This window comes from Mauremys mutica, chromosome 4 (assembly GCF_020497125.1).
Source record: "Mauremys mutica isolate MM-2020 ecotype Southern chromosome 4, ASM2049712v1, whole genome shotgun sequence".
Lineage (NCBI taxonomy): Eukaryota > Metazoa > Chordata > Testudines > Geoemydidae > Mauremys > Mauremys mutica.
The window spans coordinates 115,184,349-115,207,967 of NC_059075.1; the positions used below are offsets into that span (position 1 = coordinate 115,184,349).

Sequence of the window (23,619 nt, forward strand, 5' to 3'; positions counted from 1 at the left end):
AACAGGTCTCCTATGACCCAGTTCAGTGCTCTAACCATTAGACCACGCTACTTCCCTACAGACCAGGTTTTACACAAGATGGTATCTGTGCTGAGACAGGCCAGTTCAGGAGTAATGGGGACAGAAATACAGAGAGGCAGAAGACGTGCCTGCTTAATGAGTAGTCAAAATCTGGTCTCTGTGTGTGTACATTTGCATAGATGTGTTAGGCGCTCCCGCTGAGTCTTTCATTGGCCTCTCACGGATGGAGCCATCTGTTCTCAGCATTCAGTCAGAAAGCAGGACTAAATCTCACTGGTGCCCTCTTCGCCCATGTCCCTTCTGTGGCCTCTTCCTCAGCCGTTGTGCTTGTATGTTAGGGCAATGCCAGTTTGGGAAGGCTGGTACCAGTGCTGCCTGTCACAGCAAGTCATTGTAACTCTTTGGACTCACACTAGCCAAAGCCTAGGGGCAGAGAGGGGGAGGCAATGGGATGCAATTCCCAGCGGCAGAGGAACTAGCAAAGCAGGAAGAATTATTTGCTGATTGTACTGAAGGGATTTAGAGCCCTCTCTCAGAATGCTGCCCTGGCTCAGCCGAATGCGTGTGTATGGAGGCTCCAGGGCTGCTGAACTCTCCCAAAGATGTTGGTACAGGGCCCAGTCCACCTGGCAGTGAGGTGTCTCCTCAGGGACACAGAGAGCAAATGAGGGAAGGGCCTAGAGTGTTTGCATTAGCAGTGAGAGGTGCTGCTGCTGGCTGGTTAATGAGACCCGGCTGTGTAGCTTAGTGGGAGAGAGCAGGGAAGGGGGGAGAGTCATAAAAAAGAGAGGGGATATGTGACAGACAGATAGAAAGAAGGGAATGGAGAACAGAGAAAGGGGGCTGATGGAAAGAGACAAGGAGGGGGTGGGGAAGGAGAGAAGAGAGGCAGATAAAAAAGGGCTTAGGAAACAGAGGGGCTAACAGATGGGCAGAGGAAAGGCCAAGGGAGGACCTGAGCAGCTAGACTTACTGGGACAAATTCTGCTGTCACTAACCCCAGTGCAAACCCACTGCCTCTAGCTGAATCGCTCTGGGTTTACAGAGGCCGTGCAGAGAGTGGAATGGGGCCCATCTTCTGTGGCTGCAGGGCATGGTCCTTGGGCCTCCAGAGAGCCCCCATGCTCTCACCTGCCTCCGCACCCAGCACTAAGGTGAGTGTAACAGACGCGCAGCGGCCTTTCCATTCGCTCCCAGGAACTAACTCACGTCTGGCTGGTTTTTAATCTGCAGGGATTGCAGCTTCTAATTTTGTATTTTCACCTGGAAGTCACCCTACCCTCGCACCCGAATTCCGAACGTTGACAGCCACGTGTTTGGAACATTGCCTTCAGATTCCCATTAAGTAGCACCGGTGGCTCAGGGAGGGATATGGACCCTTTGCGTTGCATTCGGCATTGCTCTGTAATGGCCTTGGAGGCAAAATCCTTGACCATCTTACGGTTCTTTGGCGGCCCACGTGAAGAGTTGTTTTTTGGGGGGAGGGGTCTCAAACAAGTGTGTCTCATTGAAACACTGCTCAATACGTTGTCTCTGTGTCCCTCCTGTCAGGTGGTCACATTTCACAGGTTCTTCCCATGCTGATGAATCCTACATTCAGAATGGTTTTAACGGGCGACATTCAAACCAAGAAGAAAACAACAATTACGACTCTGCTCTCTGCAATGCCTTTTACCAAGTGCGTTACAGATACTAATGAAGTTGGGCTCACAATCCCTCCTTGGAAAGATTGTCCCCCTTTTAAGGATGGGGAAACTGAGGTCCCCTGCCTATGTTCACACTCACACAACCCCACACACTTTACAATCATGGTCAGTTTTTAGCTCCAGCCTGCCAAAGAAAACAACTCTGCATGAAGTCATTTGCCAAGTCTCCTCGCTGTTTATTTATCTTTCAGCTGGAATGAAGGGCAGGTGCTGTAGTTTAATACACCAAGGCTGACAGATCTTTAAAGTGATAACATAACCATTTAAATACATCGCACAGCTACAGCATGATGCTAGATACACTTTTCATATACCCCTCCCCCCCTCAACCGCTGGCACATTGCTCTACTCTGCTATGATGTAATGCTGAAAAAACAATGGCGTGGAGAGAGCGGATTATTAAGCATTCAAAGTACAAATTTTAACTACCGCCATTGTTGCTTTTTGGTCTGTCCCATAAATACCGTTAACATTTTCATTCTTCTTTGCACCGAGCATTATCAGAGTCTGCAGCCAAAAGCGTTTCGGCCTGGCCTTGTGCTCCCAAATGGATCTGATGCTTGGGAAGGAGATTTGCAACACACACATTTTAAGGCCAGACGGGAGCACTGTGAGCATCTTTTCTGAGCTCCTGTATCACACAGCTCAGGGACTCTCACCCAGCAATTTCCGCATTAATAACTTGGTGGTTGGACTCCAGCATAGCTCTTAAAAGGACATCCAGTAATGGTCCAGTCTGAGTGATAGCCCAATACCACATCTACGTCTGTATCAGAGCCAGGGCTAAAGCCCCCTTCTCCTGTGTCTTGGTCCAGAGCCTGAATCATAAGACCATCCTTGCTCTGCTTCCATCATAGAGGGAGCTACAACTGGGACACTAGGCTGTGTAAATAAAACGGCTTCTAACCTTTGTCTGAATCAAGACGGGGGGAACAACTTGTAGCTAATGTTTTCACCTCTTAGCTCATAGAGCCGAAGCCCACTGAAGTTGGCCTTTAATCAGGCCCAGATAGCCAACAAAGTTCAAGTCAACGTCAATTTATCCTAAAGCTTTGTGAAGAACATTTGTGAGCAGGATGAAGGAGTTTGACACAGGGCCAAGCCCAGAACCCAGCGCTAAGGAACAGCCCCCCCCCCATGCCCTTTGACTAGCAATGTAGGAAGCTGCTGGAGCTGGAAAGTGGGTGAATCTCATGTTCACAAAGCTGCAATTGTTGGACTTGACAGACTTCCCCACCGTGTGATTGAGGCATTTGACAAGGGTGATTCACACTGAACACAAGCATGTTCCTCTAGCAAAGGGGAAGCCCCCCGGCTTGGGGAAGTGGCACCGGGGACACAGCATGCTCTCGCCCAGTGCCTGCTGCCCAATGGCACTGTGTGCCCAGGAAGCTTGGGCTTGCCCTCAAGCATTAGAACCCAGGAGCCCTGCTGGGCATTTCAGCTGGGTCCATAAGCTGCCTGGCTCCTACACAGGTAAGATGAGGGGAAATAGGGGCTCCCCAGAGCACACTGATATTTGGTTCTCCCCTCCCCTAAGCAATGAGCATACTCCAGCCCCGGAGGCTAATGGTGCATTCTGGAGCAGGGGGAGCCCTGCTAATAGCTTCATACCTGCCAAGACATGGCAGGACCCAGCACAGCAGAGGTGCAGTCTGAGCTCCCTCTCCTGTCTTGCCTGAATCCTCACTGACTACAAGACTTCAAGGCAGCAAAGAAACAATGCGCCATTGCTTTGATCACCTCTCCTACTAGCTTGGGTATCCCGCCCCAGGAGAGTACAGGGCGCAGCCTGACCAAGACTGCTTTAAAGAAACTATCCCTGCGCTGTGAGGAAACATGGGCTGGCTGCATCCAGCTGTGCCTGCTTTTGATGGTTCTGCCCAGATGCTGAAGCCAACTGCCCTGCCGCATGCCGTTTGGTTGGACAGAGGTAGAATTAAACGGCTGACTGGTTTCATTTCCCCTCTATTAAGTAATCTCTCTCTTCATTTCATGGAAAGCCCATCACAACAGAGCACTGATTTCAGACCCCCTTAGGCCTCAGTAAGCAACATATTTTGGTTCTTGATGGCTTTTCCAAGTTCAAAGATGGCAGGAAATGCCTCCTGTAATGGGCTTGCATTCCACCTCCACAGCTTTCAGCGGCAGCTGGTTCTTCTGAAGAGTCTCAGTCAGTTTTTACACTGCCCTGAAGCAAACACACACCAATTGTCCCCAATGAGACTGAACTTTTCCCAACTCCTAAATTCAAAACTGAGAATCAGGTGCTCGCCCCAAAAATCACGAGATTGGCTGAAATATCATGACATTTTATACAAATAATAAATTTGGGGTTCTTTACATTTGCGTTGTGGTGTTTGAGCCCTGAGTGCTCATGTTTTCAAGCTTTTCTCCATTATCATGAGGGCTAGACTCTTAATTTGGTTAGTCAGTTTGTTGTTTTTGTTTTAAGAGAGATTAGCAAGTAACAACATGATTCCAAGAGCTGGGGCTTTACAGAAAAGCTGGCATGTGCTAATCTTGACTGCAACTTGATCTTTAGGTGGGGACTGAGTAAAAACTGAGGCCTACACTGTTGGGTGCCCAATACGAGACCCTGTGGGCCTGGCTTCCAGAGGTGCTGAGCACCCACAATCCCAAGTGAAGGTCAGCAGAAGCTCAGGAGCTCTGGAAATTGGCACCAATGTGTCTCAAGTTGGACTCTAGAATTGGCTGGAAAACAGAAGGGGGAAAAAAAGAAATCAGCTGTTTTGTGAGTAGACATTTCCCCCACTTTTCTGGTTGGCATTTGAAATTCAAAACATTTCACCCTGTTCCATAGTTGGTCAAAAAAACAGGAGTCACCAAATATGTTATCAAATTCCACTACCATCCCCATTTTTTCCCAGTCAGATTTTGATGACATTTTTAATAGAAATTTGAAGAATTTCAGCCAACCTCAAACATGGAGGCCCCCAAAATCCAAGAATCCAAGGTGCTGAGGGCCCTCAACTTCAACTGACTACAGAATCGAGCCTTTGAGAGAATGGGCTGTGGAAAAGGGGGGGTTCATTGAAATGGTAAAGTGCAGTATGAGTTCTTCCTAAAGGAACTCTCCTTTAGGTTCATATTATGCTTTGGAAAATATCTTTTTTTTTTTTTTAAAGGCTGTTCCTTTATTAAAAATGCCAACATCTGTATTCCCTCTGCTCAGAGTTAAGCTCAGAATGTCCAGTAGTCGGACGGGGAAAATAAGCACCTGCTACTAATGGAGCTGCTCACTGTGCCTGAACTCAAGTTTTTAATGGGGAGCCATCCTGAGGAGGAACCAAAGGACCCCTCATGGAGAGGGCACTATTGTCAGGGCAGCACTGTATTAAAACCATAAATTTCTCTTTGGACCCTGCACTGAAAACACCCAGTTGTTGTTAAATGCCAGCCTGGCCATCATATAGATGAAAATCCATGTGGCTAAACTCCCCCCGGGCACTGTCCTGAAAATCTGTGGGGCTAAGATCACCGTGGGTGCGAGTTCACAAATTTACCCCTAACCCTCTTAAGTCAGTGAACAGACCATGCTCTATTGTGTAATGTTCACTGGAAAATAAAATCACAGACGATTAGGGATAATGGGACTCCCAAGCGGGTGTCACTGGAAAGGAAGTGCTAGGGAGGAAGTGTTTGCCCGGAAGCCACTTCTGCGCTTAATCACACTTGAGTTGCTTCTTCTCTCAGGTTTTGGTCCACTGAAGCTTTCTCAAGGATCTGATTCAGTGACTTCCCCTGCTGCTCCTTCTTATTAAATGGAACTTGTGAAGAACGTTTGGAAAAACAGTTTATGTCCCACGTACCGCGGTCCATTTGCCAAGAACATTTGATTATGGGAAGTCTAGGCACCATGCAAGATACTCGCAGAGTGTAACTTTGCCCTTAGTTTCGTAGAACGGGGTGCCACATGGACACCGGCTTCCTTAAGGTGGCCAACATCTGGTTCCAGTGCGTGATGCCCATGCCGCTGGCCGATGGGCCAATGATGACATGGCCAATGTTTTCCGCTCTCCCATCTTCGCCACACTCTGCCACCGTCACCCGGAGAGACAGATCCTGGAGGGGCACAGGAAACATTACCAATGTCCCATTGCATTATTTATTTATTTGTATTGAAGGAGCGCCTCGGAGCCCCAGTCACAGACCAGGACCTATTGTGCTAGGCGCTGTACAAACACAGAACAAAAACAGAGTCCCTGCCCCAAAGACTCTACTGCAATCTAAGCACAATTTGGTGCCCGATGGCAGTGAAAGGCAAGGGTCAAGTATCATGAGTGAGGTGGTGCTTGAGGTATCCCTGAAAGCACAGAGTCTCCAAAATCTCCTGAGAGTAGGTTCTTATGAGACTCAAGGGGCCAAACTCTGAGAAAAGTCTATTGGATTCTAGGGGAGTACAAGCTGGGGAAACTTACGCTAGCACAGTGTGTCTGTGACATCTATTAGACTCACACTCACTTCCCACTTCAGCCCAGACCTGGAGAAGAGCTCTGTGTGGCTCGAAAGCTCGTCTCTCTCACCAACAGAAGTTGGTCCAATAAAGGCTATTACCTCCCCCACCTTGTCTCTGGAATATAGTAAATAATCCTGCCAACCACACACAAGGTGGAATAGACAGTCTCCCATGGCAGTGCTGGCTCTGTGTAAAAAGCCATAAGCCTTATTTTTGTCACTCAAGTCAGCAGGTCTGAGTCTGGACACACAGAGGGAGCTGATCTGCTGAGGGACTGGGAACCATGTATACACAGACCCGTTGCAGAGTAAAAGCCCATGTTAATACTAGCAGATAAGGTACCTTTGGTTACTGCCCAAGGGGTCAGCATTATGAATAATTAGCACTGGAGAGTGTAACTCAGACCTCAGCCCAAGGAATATTTCCATTGTGCACTGAGTACACAGCAGCCCCTTTCTCACATGAGCTGAGCAATGCAACTGGCTCCGTGTGAGCCTGCATGCAAAGTGGAGATTACTCTGGTTAGTTTAGCGACCCTGCCCTGCTTTTCATTATGTCCCACACTACTTCCAAACAGGGCCGGCTCTAGGTTTTTTGCCGCCCCAAGCAAAAAAAAAATTTTTGGCTGCCCTCCGTCCCAGGAAAGCCTCCACCAGCGCTGCAACTCTCAAGTGTAGCCAAGCCCTTAGATAGGGGGTGGGGTCATAAGGGGCTAGTTAGGGGCAGGGGTCCCAGGAGGGGGCAATCAGGGGACAAGGAGCAGCGGCGCTTAGATAGGGGGTGGGGTCCTGGGGGGCAATTAGGGGGAGGGGTCCCAGGAGGGGGTGATCAGGGGACAGGGAGCGGGGGGGGGGGGGGTTGGACTGGTTGGGGTTTCTGTGGGGGGCAGTCGGAGGGAGTGGATGGTGGCAGGGTGGGGCTTCCCTCCCCCTGGAGTGTCCTGTTTTTTGAATGTTAAAATATGGTCTCCCTACCACTCTTCACTCTCAGCACGCAGCCGCATGAGGTCCCCCTCCTTCCTTTCCAGTTGGTAGTGGCCAAGGGAATGCTGGGAAATGTAGTTCTTTCCCTGCTCCAGGGCTGGCTCTATAGGCAGGTAGCTATCCAAGGAACTACAGCTCCCAGATCCCCCTGTTGGTTCTCAGCTCCCATGCCGCCCCTGCAAATGGGCTGCCCCAAGCAGGTGCTTGCTTTGCTGGTGCCTAGAGCCGCCCCTGCTTCCAAAACAGAAATGTGTTAGTCTCTAAGGTGCCACAAGGACTCCTCACTGTTTTTGCTGATACAGACTAACACGGCTACCACTCTGAAACTAAGAAGAAATGAATTGCAGAGACAAGTCCACAGCACATTCTCTCACATTCCAGCCAGCTGCCAGGAAGAGACAGGGGACCTGCTCCCGGGAGCCCTGAAGTCAACAGGCGTCTTCCCACAGAGTCCCTTGCTGAGAGGGGCTTGGAGAGAGATGACCCACCCCTTAAACTCAAGATGGAAAAAACAAGCCCAGCACTACTTCTTCCTACTTAAGGAGCTCCAGCACAAAGCCAGTGCAGTTCTGTTCCTGTAGGTAGCTGGGTGGAAGAGCGTTCCAGCAGAATAATATCTGTTAGCACCACGAGGGCCAGTTTACTCCAGACTGATGCTGATCTGGTTGTCTATTAAAATCCCCTTTGTAGAAATCCTCCTCTAGAGCTACGATGCTTTTCAACCAGGCCAAACCCTGAGAGCAGCTGAGCACCAGCTCACAGTGCACCACGCCAGTGATGTCACACAGGGTAGCAGGCACTCAGCACCCTTCAGGATACAGCCTAGAAACTTTCACTCACAAGGAGCCCGATCCTGCTGGGAGGTGCTGAGCATCCTTAGCTTTCGTTGACTTTTACAAGGGCCCTAGAAATGACCCCAGCAGTTCCCCTCTTTGAAAGCCTTGTCGTTAGAGATGTGTCTCAATGAAACAGCCTGGATTTTGAGTTCTGGAGCAGTTTAGATCTGGAACTACGGTTTATGGCTTGGGCGTATCCCTACTTACCATGCAAAGTTGTGCCCTGTCCGTCAGCACTAGACAGAGCGGGGCAGAAAACGATGGTGTGTATTATACAAACATTTCAGAAGAACAAGCATCTTTCATTTTGTTTGAAACTTTCTGTTAATTGCTTTTTATTTTCCCCTGGTTGTGAAATTTTAACCACCACATATTTTGGTAGGAAGAAAAATAACTTGCTTTCACCTTTTTAAGTCTTTTACCCATTGGGAAAAAAAGGGGAGGAAAAAGTGGGAGCAAGTGGGTTCCTCCCCCACTGAAATGAAACTTTCCGGAAATTTCTGTGGGGAAAAAAAGGGTCAGTAAAAGAATCCTTTGGATAAAAATGTAAGTTTTTCATGAAAACTCCCACTTTGGTTGAAAAAAGCATTTTCCATTGAAAAAATGTTTTGGTGGGAAATTTCCGACCAGTTCTAATCAACACGTTTCTGATTCGTGCCTTGGTATTTATCCAGCTCCCTTACGTTTCATGAGTGCGACTGCATTACTGACACTCAGAGAGACGACATTCCCTTTGCCTGCTGAGGCTTCCACCTGCTGCCTTTGCTCCAGAGCCGTGGCCCACTGAAGACAATTGTTGGCTCTTGCTCCAGCAGCCAGTGAGCTGTATACTCAGCTATTCCTTCTGTTTGGCATGGCCGACTTTCATTCAAAAAGCCCATCTCTCCCAAATGTTCAACCACAAATTCCCTTGTTACAGGCTGGAATCGTTTAGGCGGGATGGACGTCAGGCTAAGCAGAGGACAATTTCCTGCATTCCCTTCCCTACACAGAGCTCCAGTCCCATGTTTGCTTCTTCCCAGCCATCAGGGACTGCATTTCTATCCGTCTCTCTTAGGTACCTGTATAGCCCCATCACTGCCGCACCTCCCAGTCTTTAATGTACTTATCCTAACAGCACCACTGGGTGGTGGGAAGTGCTATTAGCACCATTTTACAGATGGGGTACTGAGATGGCACAGGGAGACTAAGTGACTTGCCCAAGGTCACATAGAAAGTCTGTGGCAGAGCACGGAACTGCACCTGGGTTTCCTGAGCTGCAGCCTAGCCCCCTAACCACTGATTCCCCCCTTCCTGTCTCCTGAGTCCTTGGACTTATTGAAGCGGATTTTCTGAGATTTCCTCTCCCGGTTGCTTTGAAAAGTCTCAAGTGTGTTTCATCAGTACCTGCAGATTTATACGCTACAGATCTAGCTTTCACTCACTGCCACTCTAGCCATTATCACTGACACATTCAGTTCCTTTCTCTTAGTCCAATTCTCCCTGATCTCAGCGCTATCACCCTCACAGTGGGAGGAACAGGAGGACACCCCAGCGATGTTGTTATGGCAACCATCCCTTAATAGGCTCTTTCCTGTTTCCATGCCACTGAAGAAAGCTTCCTCCTTATTATCTGTCCTTTGAAGGTGTCTCCTTCAGCCACGTTTATTAGCTGCTAACACCAGAGCCTCTGACTTGCTAAATGAAATTACTCTCTGCTTTCAAGCCGGGCAGTGATCCTGGTTAGATCTCAGCCATCGGCCCGCCTGTTTCAGCTGCAGGATTTAATTTTAATGTCTCTCTGATTTGCACCAGGAAACTCACTGCCCAAATCTCTTCCCTGATATAAGAAGCAGTCAAGCTCCGGGAGTGTTCAGAAAAATGTAAATGTCTGCCTAAGGATGAGTGAAGATTTACAGCTCAATCTGTAGGTCTAGTTACATACTCAGGCCCTGGTGTACTGTAATTTCCTTGATGTGGGGGAGGAGGGAAGGTGCAGTCTTGAATGCACCCTGTTGTGTAGACCCAAGAGGCAGGATTGGGTGGATCTCATGAACGGTGTAAAGTTTTCTGGCTTAAAAAAAAAAAGTTACAACTCTTCAGTCTGCCCTTGACTGGGAAGTTCTCACCTGTAGGACGATTGCGGGCACTGAGAAAATCATGGCCTCGTTAAACACAGGATTTGTGTCATCTCTCTTCACAGCTGTCTTCTTCTTGCTGATCTTCCTCCCGTCCTGAAGCAAGTACACTTTGACGAAAGGATCTGTTTGGACAATGGGAAGCAAAGGACCATCATTCGCCAACTGTCCTCCACCCATAAGCAGAGACAACGCTGAGTGAGCGCCGGGAACACTGCACCTCAGGGAAAGGGGGTATATGCACAGTAGCTCAGAGATGACATGTAACTGGTGATGGGAGGGCATATGACTTCTCCATGCATTGCCCCTGCAGGGTGGGGGGCGGGAGTGACTGAGGGGCATGGGAGGGGGCCGGAAGAGACGGACATGTTCCTGTCCATTTGCCCTGTTCTCCCCCTCTCTCTAACACCCTTGGAGAGGCCCCTCTATCCCTCACCTTTGCTCCCCATGGCCCCTCCGTTTCCTGCCAGCCCCACAGCAGCTAGTGAGACGCATCCTGAACTGCACCCCAGTGCAGAGAAACTGCAACCGAGTTTAGGAAAGCGCTGACATTGCAAAAGCCTGCCCCCCTCGGGGGAGGGGGAGAACATAATCCCCCCCACACACATGTTGCCTCTGCATTAGCTCTTTGGGACAGGGACCATCTATTTGCTCTGTGGTTGTACAGCGCCAAGCACAGCGGGGTCCTGGTCCGTGACTGGGGCTACTAGGCACGACCACAATAATAAATAATGTAACCTGTTAATATGCCTGCGGGTGACTTGAATAAACGCCCCATTCACCCGTGGCAAAACAGGCCCTTCCCATTTAACTAGGGGGCCCTCGGTGACGATAATGAGGCAACAGAAAAACTGTGCCTGTGAGCGATGCTGCCACCTAGTGGCTGAGCAGTACAGAGATTAAGTGCAGTGCCTGGCACAATGGGGCCCTGTCTCTATTTGGGACTATCACGCTACAAACAGTAAATAACAACTGCTGTTGCTAGCAGCTCTACGTGATCCCCTTGGCTCAAGTGCAAGAGGCCTGAGGTTTTGGAGCTCAAGTTCTGGGCTTCTCGTCTGAGCTCCCCAGAGCTACAGCTGATTTAAGAGGTGTGGAGTGCCTGGACTCACTGCAGCACTTCAAGCACTAATGCAGCAGAGATGCACCCTGGGCAGCAGTTCTAGCAGGGGAAGCTGCAGGCAGGGCGGAGCTGCACGGAGCTGGCCTCTGGCCGGAGCTGCTCTTTCATAGCCTCGCACTCACCTGCTGTCGTTTTGCTGTTGGTCCACACGAGGTTTTTGGCTTTAACCACTACGACCGTCAGCCTCTCCGCTGTGGGTAGGTAACTAAGAGACAGCAGGATCTCTCCCACCGAGTCAACTGCCTGCAGGACATGTAAGGCACCATCCGTCACCCAACAGCAAACGTCGGGGGAAATGACTCATTCACAGACAAGAGGGGCAGGAGAAATAGCTATCTGGCAGGGAAAGTTTTTCCCTGAACAAGGGCAGAAGCCAGGCAGGGTAGCTCTAGCCTACAGAGGCTGACCTAGTGGTTAGAGGCCAGCACTGGGACTCAGGAGACTTCAATTCTCTGCTCTGCTACAAACTGCCTGTGTGACCATGGGCAATTCACAGAGGGTTTGCCCATGCTATGGGGTGGCTGTGTCACTGTAGCCCATGGTGTAGATGTGCGTGACAATGGGAAAAAGCTGTAGTCACTTCACCTCCCAAGTGACAGGAGCTAGGTTGACAGAAGCAGTCTTCTATCGACTTACACTGGGGGCTTAGGCTGGCAGAGCTAGTGCTCAAGGGAGTTGACTTTTCACCTCCCTGAGAGTCTTAGCTATGTCGACCTAAGTTCTAAGTGTAGACCAGGCCTTAGTCTCTCTGTCTCAATTCTTGCAGATGGGGAAAATAGCACTTCTCTACCTCACAGGAGTGTGGCATGGATAACTACATGGAAGGTTATGAGGGGCTCAGATAACACGGTGTGGAGGCCACATAAGTACCTCAGAAGGATAGGTGTCATCTTCATGTGTGACATCATGTGTGTTATCGATGGTGGCAAAAGCAGAGGGAAATCCTGATCACTTCCCCCTATTCTCCTTTCTACCTTGCCCCATACTGGGAGAAACAGGGGTCACACATTGATTAAACCAAAAGGCAGCGGGCTGGATTCTCACTGGTGTAAAAGCTGACTCACACCAGCTGAGGATCTGCCAGTGAATCTAGACACAGAAGAGGAAACACTATTTCACCTCAGCCTTTGGAGGTAAATGAGACAAATATTTTCATTGCTTTTAAGAAGTCAAGGACTCTTAATGAATTGAGCTGGGCTTGAGCCAACCCCAGAACCAAACACCTGAACACTTGGAAAATTTGGGTCTGGACCTCAGCTTTGGCTGGCTCTGGCACCTCCCCAGGAATTACAATTTGAGCTCTACAACCTGAGATAAGGATGCTCATGCTTCAGGGTGTCAGCTGATGGCCTGCAGGGAGGAGGAAGAAATTGCTCCTCCCAGGTGGATCAGTACACAATTGGTAAGGTGCATTATGAGGGCAAGGGGCCGGTTTCATCTCGCTCCACGGCAGGAAATGTTGGCCATTGCCATGCCACTGCACAGGATGACCAGATCTGGAGTGACATCATATCCTGTTTTCCCCGCTGAGCCTCCAGCTCTTGTGCTTCAGCATCAGCTCTGGTTTCCAAACCCAGCAGTAAAGATGAAATTCTCTCACACTTCATGCACTGGACAGCTCCTGCTGGGGAGGTAATCAAACCCAGCACTGCCTGTGGCTGACCCAGTAAGTACAGAAAATACAGCGCTTCTCTTTCGTGCCCCACTACCTCCTTTTCAGGGAGCCCAGCTTGCACCAGCATGCAGACAACAAGAGCTCACCTTGTTCATGTCCTGCAGATAGAGCCAAGCATTGAATGGGCGGCTGGCCAGATCCAAGTCCAACAGCTTCAGCTCTGCTACCCCAGTGCTGATGTTCCTCTCGTCCTCATCAATGCCAAAGACAGAAAATCTCAAGCTGTTTTCCTCCAGCGCAGACGGGTCCAAGGGGATGGAAAACTTCTCATCAAAGAAGACGGAAAAGGCACTCCTTTGAATCTGCCGAGAGAAAGGAAGGTTCAACGCTACGGCTACTAAGGGGACTTACTTGGGGAGGGCGTTTTCCTTTAAAGAGCCACTGAGACCACCTGGAAAGCTCTGAAAAAGATCCCCTTCCCAAGCAGTAAGTTAGCAGTTTAGTAGATCCCTAAGTGGCTGGAGTCACGGGTTCAAATCCCACCAGGACTGATCCAGCCCTTTGTGCTTCCAGGGAAGAGACAGATAAAGCTTCATGCAGTTTACTGGACAGGAGGATCTGCCCACACAAGACCTTAAGAACGAAGGTTCTCTTTGGTTCTGTTGGTAGAAAGTCAGGGCAAAGTTTTCAAAAGGGCTGTCCACGGATGCTTGTTCTGCCAGCCCCATAGCTATCCCCCTGCACAGGGCCGGCTTTAGGAAGTGCGGGGCCCAATTCGAACATTTTCGGCAGGGCCCTGTCAGGGATGACTAAAAAAAACCCAAAAACCGTGTAAAAAAAAAAAAGCCTTTCATTTCTTCCATGTATTATTTACTTTCCATAACTATATAAATAATAAAATTATATATTATGTACATTGCATCATATATGCTGTTGATTGGTTATTAATGACTTCCCTTTCACATGTGTGGGTCCCCGCCACTCCCTGGGGGTGTGCACATGTGTGGGTCCCAGCTGCTCCCTGCCCCCCTCATTGAAGCAGGTGTGCAGGGTTACTGCCCTGGGAACTGCAGGGCAGCAGTGGACATGGGGCTGGTTGGAGGCAGGGCAGGGGCTGACTGGAGGTAGGGTCTGGCTGCAGGCAGAGCAAGGGATGCGGGGCTGGCTGGAGACAGGGGAGTGTGGGGCTGGCTTGCTTCAGGCAGGGCCACAGGGGGTGCAGCAGGGGTTGGCAGGGCTGGAGACAGAGGAGTGCAGGACTGGCTGGCTTCAGGCAGGGGGGTGCAGCAGGGGTTGGCTGGAGACAGGGCAGGGGGTGTGGCAGGGGCTGGCTGTGGGCAGGGGGTGCAGAGCTGGCTGCAGGCAGGGGGGCGGGGCTGGTGCGGGCAGGGCAGGGGGTGCAGCAGAGGCAGCTGGAGCCCCGGCCCTTTAAATAGCCCCCAAGCCCCCCACTATTCCAGGGCTCTGGGGGCTATTTAAAGGGCCTGGGGCTCCCCTGCTTCTACCCCGCCCCAGACCTTCTAAATAGCCGCGGGAGACCTGGGGAATGCATGGGGGCAGCGGGGCTCCGGCGGCTATTTAAAGGACTGGGGTGGCAGAGGCAGCTGGAGCCCCGGCCCTTTAAATAGCCCCCAGAGCCCCCCGCTACCCCAGGGCTCTGGGGGCTATTTAAAGGGCCCAGAGCTCCAGCCGGGAGAGCGGGGCTGTGAGGCAGCCGCGCTCCCGCTGGCGCTTTGGTCAGGGGAATGGGGCCATGGAAGACCCCGGAGCAGACCGCAGCCGGGGTAAGTTAAAAAAAATTTAAAAGGTGCCTAAGGCGCGGGGCCCGATTCCCGGGAATCAGGCGAATCGGCCTAAAGCCGGCCCTGCCCCTCCAATGTGCTAGTCGTGTGCTTACACTGCTATTGGTGACACCAGACATATCTGTGCTCTACCTCACAGGGAGCCAGGAGGCTTAGGTAGTTCCTGTTTGTAAAGTGCTTCGATAAAAGGGGCTATCAAAAGTAGGAAAGTCCTTGTGTAAGGAGCAGAATTAAAGCAAGTTACTGCACCTAAAGAATGGCTCCTTGCTCCAGATGGAGGATGGATGGAGTCCTAGAGGACTGGAGTCTCTAGAGGACTGGAGAAGGGCAAACATAGCACCTATCTTTAAAAAGGGAACAAAAAGGATTCAGGGAATTATAGACCAGCCAGTTGAACTTTGTTACTTGGAAAGATACTGGAACAAATTATTAAAGAGTCAATTTGTAAGCACCTCGAGAATAATAGGGTGATAAGTAATAACCAACATGGATTTGTCAAGAATAAATCATGCCAAACGCACCTAGTTTCCTTCTCTGATGGGTTACTGGTCTAGGGAGAAAGCCACAGACACGATTTATCCAGAGAATTGTGGTCTAGATGAAATTACTATAAAGTGGGTGCATGGCTGGTTGGAAAACCATACTCAAAGAGCAGTTATCAATGGTTTGTAGTCAAACTGGGAAGATGTATCTCGAGTGGGTTACACATGAGTCTATTCTGGAGCCAGTACTATTCAATGTTTTCATTAATGACTTGGACAATGGAGTGCGGAGCATGCTTATAAAATGTGCAGATGATGCCAAGATGAGGAAAGGGTTGCTAGCACTTCAGAGGGCAGGATTAGAAGTCAAAATAATCTTGATAAATTGGAGAATTGGTCTGAAATCAACAAGATGAAAGTCAATAAAGACAAGTGCAAAGTACTACACTTAGGAAGGAAACTCAAACGCACAGCTACAAAATGGGGAATAACTAGCCAGGTGACAGACCTGCAGAAAAGGATCTCAGGGCTAGAAAGTGGCTCACAAATTGATTATGAGTCAATGTGATGCAATTGCAAAAACGACTAATATTTTGGGGTGTATTAACAGGGGTGTTGTATGTAAGACATGGGAGGTAATTGTCCTGCTCTACCCAGCACCGGTGGGTCCTCAGCTGGAGTCCCGTGTCCAGTTTTGGGCACTACACTTTGAGAAAGATGTGAACAAATTGGAAAGGATCCAGAAGAGAGCAACAAAAATGATAAAAAAGTTAGAAAATGTGATCTATGAGGAAAGGTTAAAAAAACTGAGCACGCAGTCCTGAGAAAAGAAGGCTGAAGGGAAAACCTGACATGTCTTCAAATACATTAAGGCCTGTTATAAAGAGACTGGTGATCAATTGTTGTCCATGTTCGCTGAAGGTAGGACAAGAAGTAATGGGCTTAATGTGCAGCAAGGGAGATTTAGGTTAGATATTAGGAAAAGCTTTCTAACTATAAGGATGGTTATGTACTGGAACAGGTTAGTGAGGGAGCTTGTGGAGTCCCCATCTTTGGAAATTTTTAAGAACAGGTTAGATAAACACCTGTCAGGGATGGTCTAGGTTTACTTGGTCCATCCTCGGTGCTGGGGACTGGACTAGATGATCTCTCGAGACCCCTTCCAGCCCTACCTTTCTATGACTCTATGGGGAAACTGAACTGGACTTGTAAGGCAGCTAAATAAGCAAATCAAGGTACATTAGGGAAGTGGCTCCCAACCTTTCCAGACCACTCTACCCCTTTCAGATTTGTCCTGTGAACCCCCAAGTTTCACCTCACTTAAAAACGACTTGCTTACAAAATCAGACATCAAAACACAACAGTGTCCCAGCACACTATTACCGAACAATTGCGGACTCTCTCATTTTTACCATAGAATCACAAAGTAAGTTGATTGGAATATAAACCTTGTACTTACATTTCAGTGTAGGGTACGTAGCGCAGTATAAACAACTCACTGTATGAAATTTTAGTTTGTACTGACTTCGCTGGTGCTTTTTATGTAGCCTGTTGTAAAACTAGACAAATATCTAGATGAGCTGATGTACCCCCAGGAAGACCTCTGCGTACACCCAAGGGTATGTGTACCCCTGGTTGAGAACCACTGCATTATGGGAAAGAGGAGATGGCTGAGACTCTTGGGACATAGCTTTTTTCTCCTGTGACATGAGGCTGCGGTGAGTTTGTTGCATTAATGAGCACTAGGTCATCCCTAAATTCCTCATGTATAAGCATACTATGATTCCACAGGGCGAGAGCAAAATCACAAGCCTGTTCCATAGCAATAGCTGTCCCCTTTCAAAATAGGGCTGAAGGAAGCACTCCAGGGAAGAGCTGCTGCCGCAGAGGAGGTTAGGGATTGCTGAGCAATCACTGTTACACAACTCCTGAAATGAAGCAGGGGGGATGCAGTGTGTGGAGCACAGGCAGGCTCTGCACCAGCCTTCTCCCTCCCTCCCCCCGCACGTGTGTACGTGTGTGTGTGTGTTATGGGGAAGCTCTAAGAGACACCAAGGCTTAAAGGAACCCTGGGAAGGGCAGTCAGAGAACCCCAACAGATGTGGTATTAACAAGTGACCCCCTCCCAAGTAGTGAGGCATTTGCGGGGGGGAGGAGTCTGTTGGATCCCTCCCCCCATTGCTGGTTCCCTCTCCATGTGACACCACAGCATGCAACAGACCAGCCAGAGAACCGAGTGGAGGAGAGGGGTTCGCTGACCTGCCAGGACATCATCTTGTGAGGTGCTGAGTATCTTCCGCTGAAATCTGTGTGGGTTGTGAGTGCTCAGAACCGGGGCAGGATGTGTGCGTGTGCAAGGGAACGTGGGAATGTAGGGGCAGAAGGGAGGATAAATGGAGGGGGAGAGTGTGCAGGGGAATGGGAGGGGAGAAACAGGCTCCTTCCCTCTAAAGTGCCATAATAGGTGGCCTACCAGCTGCAGAGGGTCGGACGTGGCTCCTTGGAGACTCTCAGTGCTACTAGGGGATCAGAAGAATGGGTCCTGTGGCAAGAGCTCCCCCTGCCTCCCCAGTGCTTCCAGGGACACTTAGGACTGAGCGATGGACTCCCATTGACTGTGCATGTGGCATGTTGTGTTCGCCCGAGGCTGCTGCACTGGGCTAGCACCAGTGAAACCTGCCTAACAAAACAGAACCTTGGCCTGTGTTTCCTGCATCCACGTCCATTCCCTGGGCTGCAGGATGGAGGAGACATGATCCTGACTTGTGGGGTTCCCCCCACTCTAGCTACCTGGGGAAGCCATTCCAGGAGGGACTCCGTGGTCAAAAATTTGATGTTTTAATTTTTTCCCTTTTCTCTGCTTCCTGTCCTAAAGCAAGGCCTGATCCTACACACCCTTATCCCCGCCCATAGTCCTTCACTCACGGGAGTTGGCTTAAGAGTCCACCTGTGAGCGTTTGCAGGATCAGCCCCCTGTTGCGCAGCAGTGCTGTTATCATAAGCACCTGTTATCCTCCAGTCCAGAGGTGGCCGCATTTCAGTGGCAGACAGGGAAATGCCTGGATTAGGGTTGCCAACTTTCTAATTGCATAAAACCGAACACCCTAGCCCCAACTCTTCCCGAGGCCCCGCCCCTTCCCCAAGGCCCTGCCCCCTGCTCACTACATTCCCCCTCCCTCAGTGGCTCGCTCTCCCCCACCCACACTCACTTTCACTGGACTGGGGCAGGGGATTGGGGTGTGGGAGGGGTGAGGGCCAGAAATGAGGGGTTCAGGGTGTGGGAGGGGGCTCTGTGCTGGGGCAGGAGGTTGAGGTGCAGGGTGGTGAGGGCTCCATCTGGGGGGTGCAGGCTCTGGAGTGGGTCCGGGGATGAGGGGTTTGGGGTGCAGGAGGGGGCTCCAGGCTGGGGGATGGGGCAGAGGGGTTCAGGGTGTGGGAGGGGGCTCTGTGCTGGGGCAGGAGGTTGAGGTGCAGGATGGTGAGGGCTCCATCTGGGGGGTGCAGGCTCTGGAGTGGGTCCGGGGATGAGGGGTTTGGGGTGCAGGAGGGGGCTCCAGGCTGGGGGATGGGGCAGAGGGGTTCAGGGTGTGGGAGGGGGCTCTGTGCTGGGGCAGGAGGTTGAGGTGCAGGGTGGTGAGGGCTCCATCTGGGGGGTGCAGGCTCTGGAGTGGGTCTGGGGATGAGGGCTTTGGGGTACAGGAGAAGGCTCTAGGTTTGGGGGGGCTCAGGGCTGGTGCAGGGAGTGCGGGCTTACCTCTGGCTGCTTCCGCTCAGCAGCACAGCGTGGGGGCTAAGGCAGGCTTCCTGCCAGTCCAGACTCTGTGCTGCACCCTGGAAGCAGCCAGCTCCTAGGCGGAGGTGCAGCAGGAGGCTTTGCATGCTGCTCTCACCTGCAGGTGCCGCCACCGAAGCTCCTATTGGCAGGGCCGCCCAGAGGATTCCGGGGGCCTGGGGTCTTCGGCAGCGGGGGGGCCCTTCCGTTCCGGGACCCGCCGCCAAAGTGCCCCGAAGACCTGCGGCGGGGGCCCCCCCCGCCGCCGAATTACCGCCAAAGTGGGACCCGCCACCGAAGTGCAGCCTGGTCTTCGGCGGTAATTCGGCGGTGGGGAGCCCCTACTGCGGGTCTTCGGGGCACTTCGGCGGCAGGTCCCGGAACGGAAGGGCCCCCCGCTGCCGAATTACTGCCGAAGACCGGGCTGCACTTCGGTGGTGGGTCCTGCTTTGGCGGTAATTCGCCAGCGGGGGGGGGGGGGGGGGGTTCCGCCCCAGAGCGGAAGGACCCCCCGCCGGCGAAGACTGGGAGCGGCAGAAGCTCCTGGGCCCGGCCCCGCAAGAGTTTTCCGGGCCCCCCGGAGCGAGTGAGGGACCCCGCTCCAGGGGCCCCGAAAAACACTCGTGGGGGCCCCTGTGGGGCTCGGGGCCTGGGGCAAATTGCCCCTCTTGCCCCCCCCTCTGGGCGGCCCTGCCTATTGGCCATGGTTCCCGGCCAATGGGAATGCAGAGCCGGTGCTCAGCGTGGGGGCAGCGCACAGAGCTGCCTGCCAGCAACCTGCTGGCGACTTCAGGAGCACAGCGCGGAGTCAGGACAAGTAGGGACTAGCCTGCCTTACCTCTGCAGCACTGCCAACTGGACTTTAAATGGCCTGGTCGGCGATGCTGACTGGAGCCGCCAGGGTCCCTTTTTGACCGGGTGTTCTGGTTGAAAACCAGACATCTGGTCACCTGGATGCCTGGGGTTGGCTGTCTGGGATCCTTCTGGAAGAAATCTGCTGTAGAACAGAAGATCTATGATGATGTATAAAGTTATTTATCTCATGAGAAGGTGAATTGTACCCAGTGCTGTATTCTCTCGCTTTAGTATCTGCTTGGCTAATGGATTTTAATATCAGACGTTTAACTGAAAAGAACAAGTAATTAGAAGAGGAGCAAACTAGCAGCCAGCAATTCAGCTGATGCAAGCCAGCCTCTCTCTCTGGTGAAGTCAATGGGTTATTTCCACCAGCTGAGGATCTGGCCCCTGAAAGCATGTGTCCCTGGGAGCCTCTCCCATGCCTCTCTCTGGCGATGCCTCTGGGTTTCCTGTCTCTCGTTGTGCTGTTTATTTTCTGACTGCCTGGATATTGCTCCTCAGATCTGCAGTGCCACGGGGTGGCTCCCCAGCTGCAGCCTGCATGCCAGCACATCCGAAGAGCACTCTGACTCCCTGCCACATGCTCCCTTGGCCTCTCCAGAGAGAATTCCTTCCCCTCCCTGCAGGGCAGGTTTACAGGGAACTTACACCTGCCCTCTGGGTAAAATCCAGTCGTGGATTTAGAGTTAGTGGGGCCCTGTGCTCAGCTTCATTTTTGGGGCCCATACTGGGGACCCAGCCAAGAAAAAGAACATTCTCTCATCTCCCCCGCCCCCGTTTTTCAATCTTTTTTTCTTCATCCTCCTCCTATATTATAAGTAATAGGAAGTAAATGAAAACAAAGGTCGGTACCTTGATTGGTTTTGTAGTCTAACATTTTTCACAGACCACTTGAAAATTGCTAAGGATCTCGGCTCACCACTTAATGATCTTTCCAAATATTGTTTGTAACGTTACCCAACTATTGTGAAGCGCTTTGGATAAGAGCGCTTTATAAAAAAATGTGAAAAAACATTGGGGTGCAGGGTCTGGCCAGGAGTTAGGATGTGGGAGGGGGCTCAGGGTTGGGGTGTAGGGTCTGGGAGGGAGTTAGGGTGCAGGAGCAGGGTGGGGGGTTGGGGTGTGGGGTCTGGCCAGGAGTTAGGATGTGGGAGGAGGCTCAGGGCTGGGGCGGTGGGTTGGAGTGTGGAGCGCTTACCTGGGGCAGCTTCTGTTTGGTGCGAGGGGTGCAGGTGGGGATGGGGGTGTACAGGAGCTCCTGTTTGGTGCTCAGGGAGGAGGTGGGGATGGGGGGTGCAGAAGTCAGGGCAAGGGGTGGGGGTGGGGCTATGTGTGTGGGGGGTGCAGGAGTAAGGGCAGGGGGCTGAGGGGGTGTATGGGGGCAGTGCACGGGGGGGCGGGGGCGCTCAGGGCTGGGGCAGTCCCAGTCACGGCCGCTGGGTTACCTTACCTGGATCACTGCCCTGCTACTGCTCCTGTTCACTGCCAACGGGAATGGTGGCAGCAGCTGCTCATGAGAGCTGAGACCCCCTGGCCTGCCACTCCCTTCTCCTGGCCTTTTTCCAGGGGCCGCCAGCAGCAGTGCATGCCAGGGACTGCACCTGCGCTGCCCGGTGTCTGGACGCCCCACCAGGGGAGCACACACGCCTGCCCTACAGCGCCCCCAACCGGCCCCTCACCTGCCTGCCTCACCTGGCAGCCTGCTGTGGCGCACGAGGCCGCCAGCACCAGCAGCCCGGCTCACCGGCTGGGAAAACGCACCGCATGCTGCGCCTCCAGCATGGCTCTTAAATGGCTCCCTCCCTCCCTGCTCTCCCCCACAGCTTCTGCCCCCACAGCGGTCCCCCCGCAGGGGCTGCTGGACGGTGCTGGGCTGCCCGGCACTGGGGGCCCCTGTACTTGGGGGGCCCCGTGCCAGGGCACTGTGTGTTTCCTTGTAAATCCGCCTCTAGTAAAATCCATACAATTGGCTACTCCCTTCCAAATAATGCACTGGACTGTGTGCTGCCTGGAGGGCTCTCTGCACATTTACTCCCCAGACTCTGCGCTGACTCACTCACAAGCCAGCTACTGAAGCAGTAACAGCCTCCAAATTGCTAATGGCTTGGAGGAGTTGATGGCCGGAGAGGCAGAGTGGTATTACCTCCAGCAGACTCCTGTCTCAGAGGTCACTACAGCACTTATAAACTAGAGCTGGGCCTGACCAAGTTCACGGGGTCTCACCTCCCTGCCCCCAGCTTTGGGGATGTTCACACCCGGATCAGTGCCCGCTCAGAACGTTGTGACTTCTCTCTCTCTCTCTCTGTAGTGGGCCAATCTGCAGTGCTAAAGGCCTGATTCTGCTCTCACATTCGGTTTACACTCCATTGAGTCCAATGAAACCATCTCTGATTTTACACGAGTGTAAATAAGATCAGAAGCAGGTCTTAACCCTGGCCACCCCCGGACTGCAGAAGGTTGGGCTCAGATCGGATTCTGCACCCAAACTTAGCTGAAAGAAGTTCGTCCAGCAACTGAACAGAAAAGTTCTTCCCTGTTCCCTGCTGTTGAGTCGGGGATGCTCTGCACTGCCAGTGATGCAGGCATCACAGCAATTAGTGACCAATCTGCTATCCAGCAGGAAAACAGGGCTTCATTCCCAATAGGACAGGCTGTTTCTAACTGATCATTGCAGTTAGGGTGACCAGATGTCCCGATTTTATAGGGAAAGTCCCGATTTTTGGGTCTTTTTCTTATATAGGCTCCTATTACCCCCCACCCCCTGTCCCGGTTTTTCACACTTGCTGTCTGGTCACCCTAATTGCAGTGGCTGCACTGAGAAAGCGTCTAGTTTGAATCAGGACAGTTAGAGCTTTTTCTGACAGCATGAAGCCATAAAGCAAGCCCTTCCTCCTCCATCCCTGCCTGCTTTCTCTCAGTCCCACCAAGTGTGCGTGGGAGGTTTGCGGCATAGAGGAGAAAGCCTGCAGTGCTGTCAGGGACTGGTGCACTGTCCCTGAAAGGCAATGTTGTCCATTACAGGAAATCCCCTCCCCCACTGGTGGGGAGGAACTCAGCGGAGCTGGATTTCTGTTTCACTGGCTTCTACTTAACAGAGGCAAAAGATGCAATTTTGGATCCAGGAGCCAGGTTGTTGGTGCAACAGCATCGTTTGTTAGCAGCAGAGCTCTCACATGCATGGGATTTTTCGGCTGCCTGTTCCATGCTTCACAGGTGAGACAGACTCCTCTGCTAATAGCCTGGCAGCTAGGGGGAAGTGCACTAAGCAGAGAGCCTGGAAACCGAGGCCATGTCTCCGCTCCAGCGGCACGGTTCTGGTGGTGGGGCTGTGCTGTGTAGACACTTCCCACATAGACAGAAGGGGTTTTCCCATCAGTATAGTTAATCCACCTCTCCGAGAAGCGGTAGCTAGGTCGACGGTAGAATTCTTCAATCACTCTAGCCACGTCTACACTGGGGGTTAGGTCGACCTAACTGGTGCTCGGGGCACGACATTTTTCACAGCCCTGAGCGATGTAGCTAGGTCGGTCTAATTTTAAAGTGGAGACCAGGCCTGTGAGTTCTGGTCTCACCTCTCCCTGCTGTTTACACGTCACTCGGTATAGAGCAAGGCCTTGTTACTTGCCAGAAGGCCCCCAAATAGCATCCTGTCATTTTACAAATCAGTGACATGAGAGGCTGGGTAAGAGCTCAACAGACAAAGCTTAGACCAGAACCAGGTCTGTAATACAGCAGCTGCTGAGGCTTTAGCGCCAAAGATCCCAGGTACCAGCCCCATCCCAGGGAGCTGTGTTACAACGATGTCTGGAAACGAGGGCACTTTC

At 51.7% G+C, this 23,619-nt stretch overlaps 1 protein-coding gene across 2 annotated transcripts in view; it reads right to left on the reverse strand.

The window, feature by feature from the left end:
* Positions 1-1,879: 1,879 nt before the first annotated feature.
* Positions 1,880-23,619, reverse strand: part of SYT12 (synaptotagmin 12) — a 62,322-nt gene continuing 40,582 nt past the window's right edge. For both annotated transcript variants that reach the window (XM_045015862.1, XM_045015864.1), the window contains exons 5-8: positions 13,028-13,243; positions 11,389-11,509; positions 10,135-10,268; positions 1,880-5,813 (exon numbers count right to left, since the gene is read on the reverse strand). In XM_045015862.1, the coding sequence (XP_044871797.1) occupies positions 5,640-5,813; positions 10,135-10,268; positions 11,389-11,509; positions 13,028-13,243 (645 nt within the window). In that variant the 3' untranslated portion in view covers positions 1,880-5,639. The remainder of the gene's footprint in view (positions 5,814-10,134; positions 10,269-11,388; positions 11,510-13,027; positions 13,244-23,619) is intronic.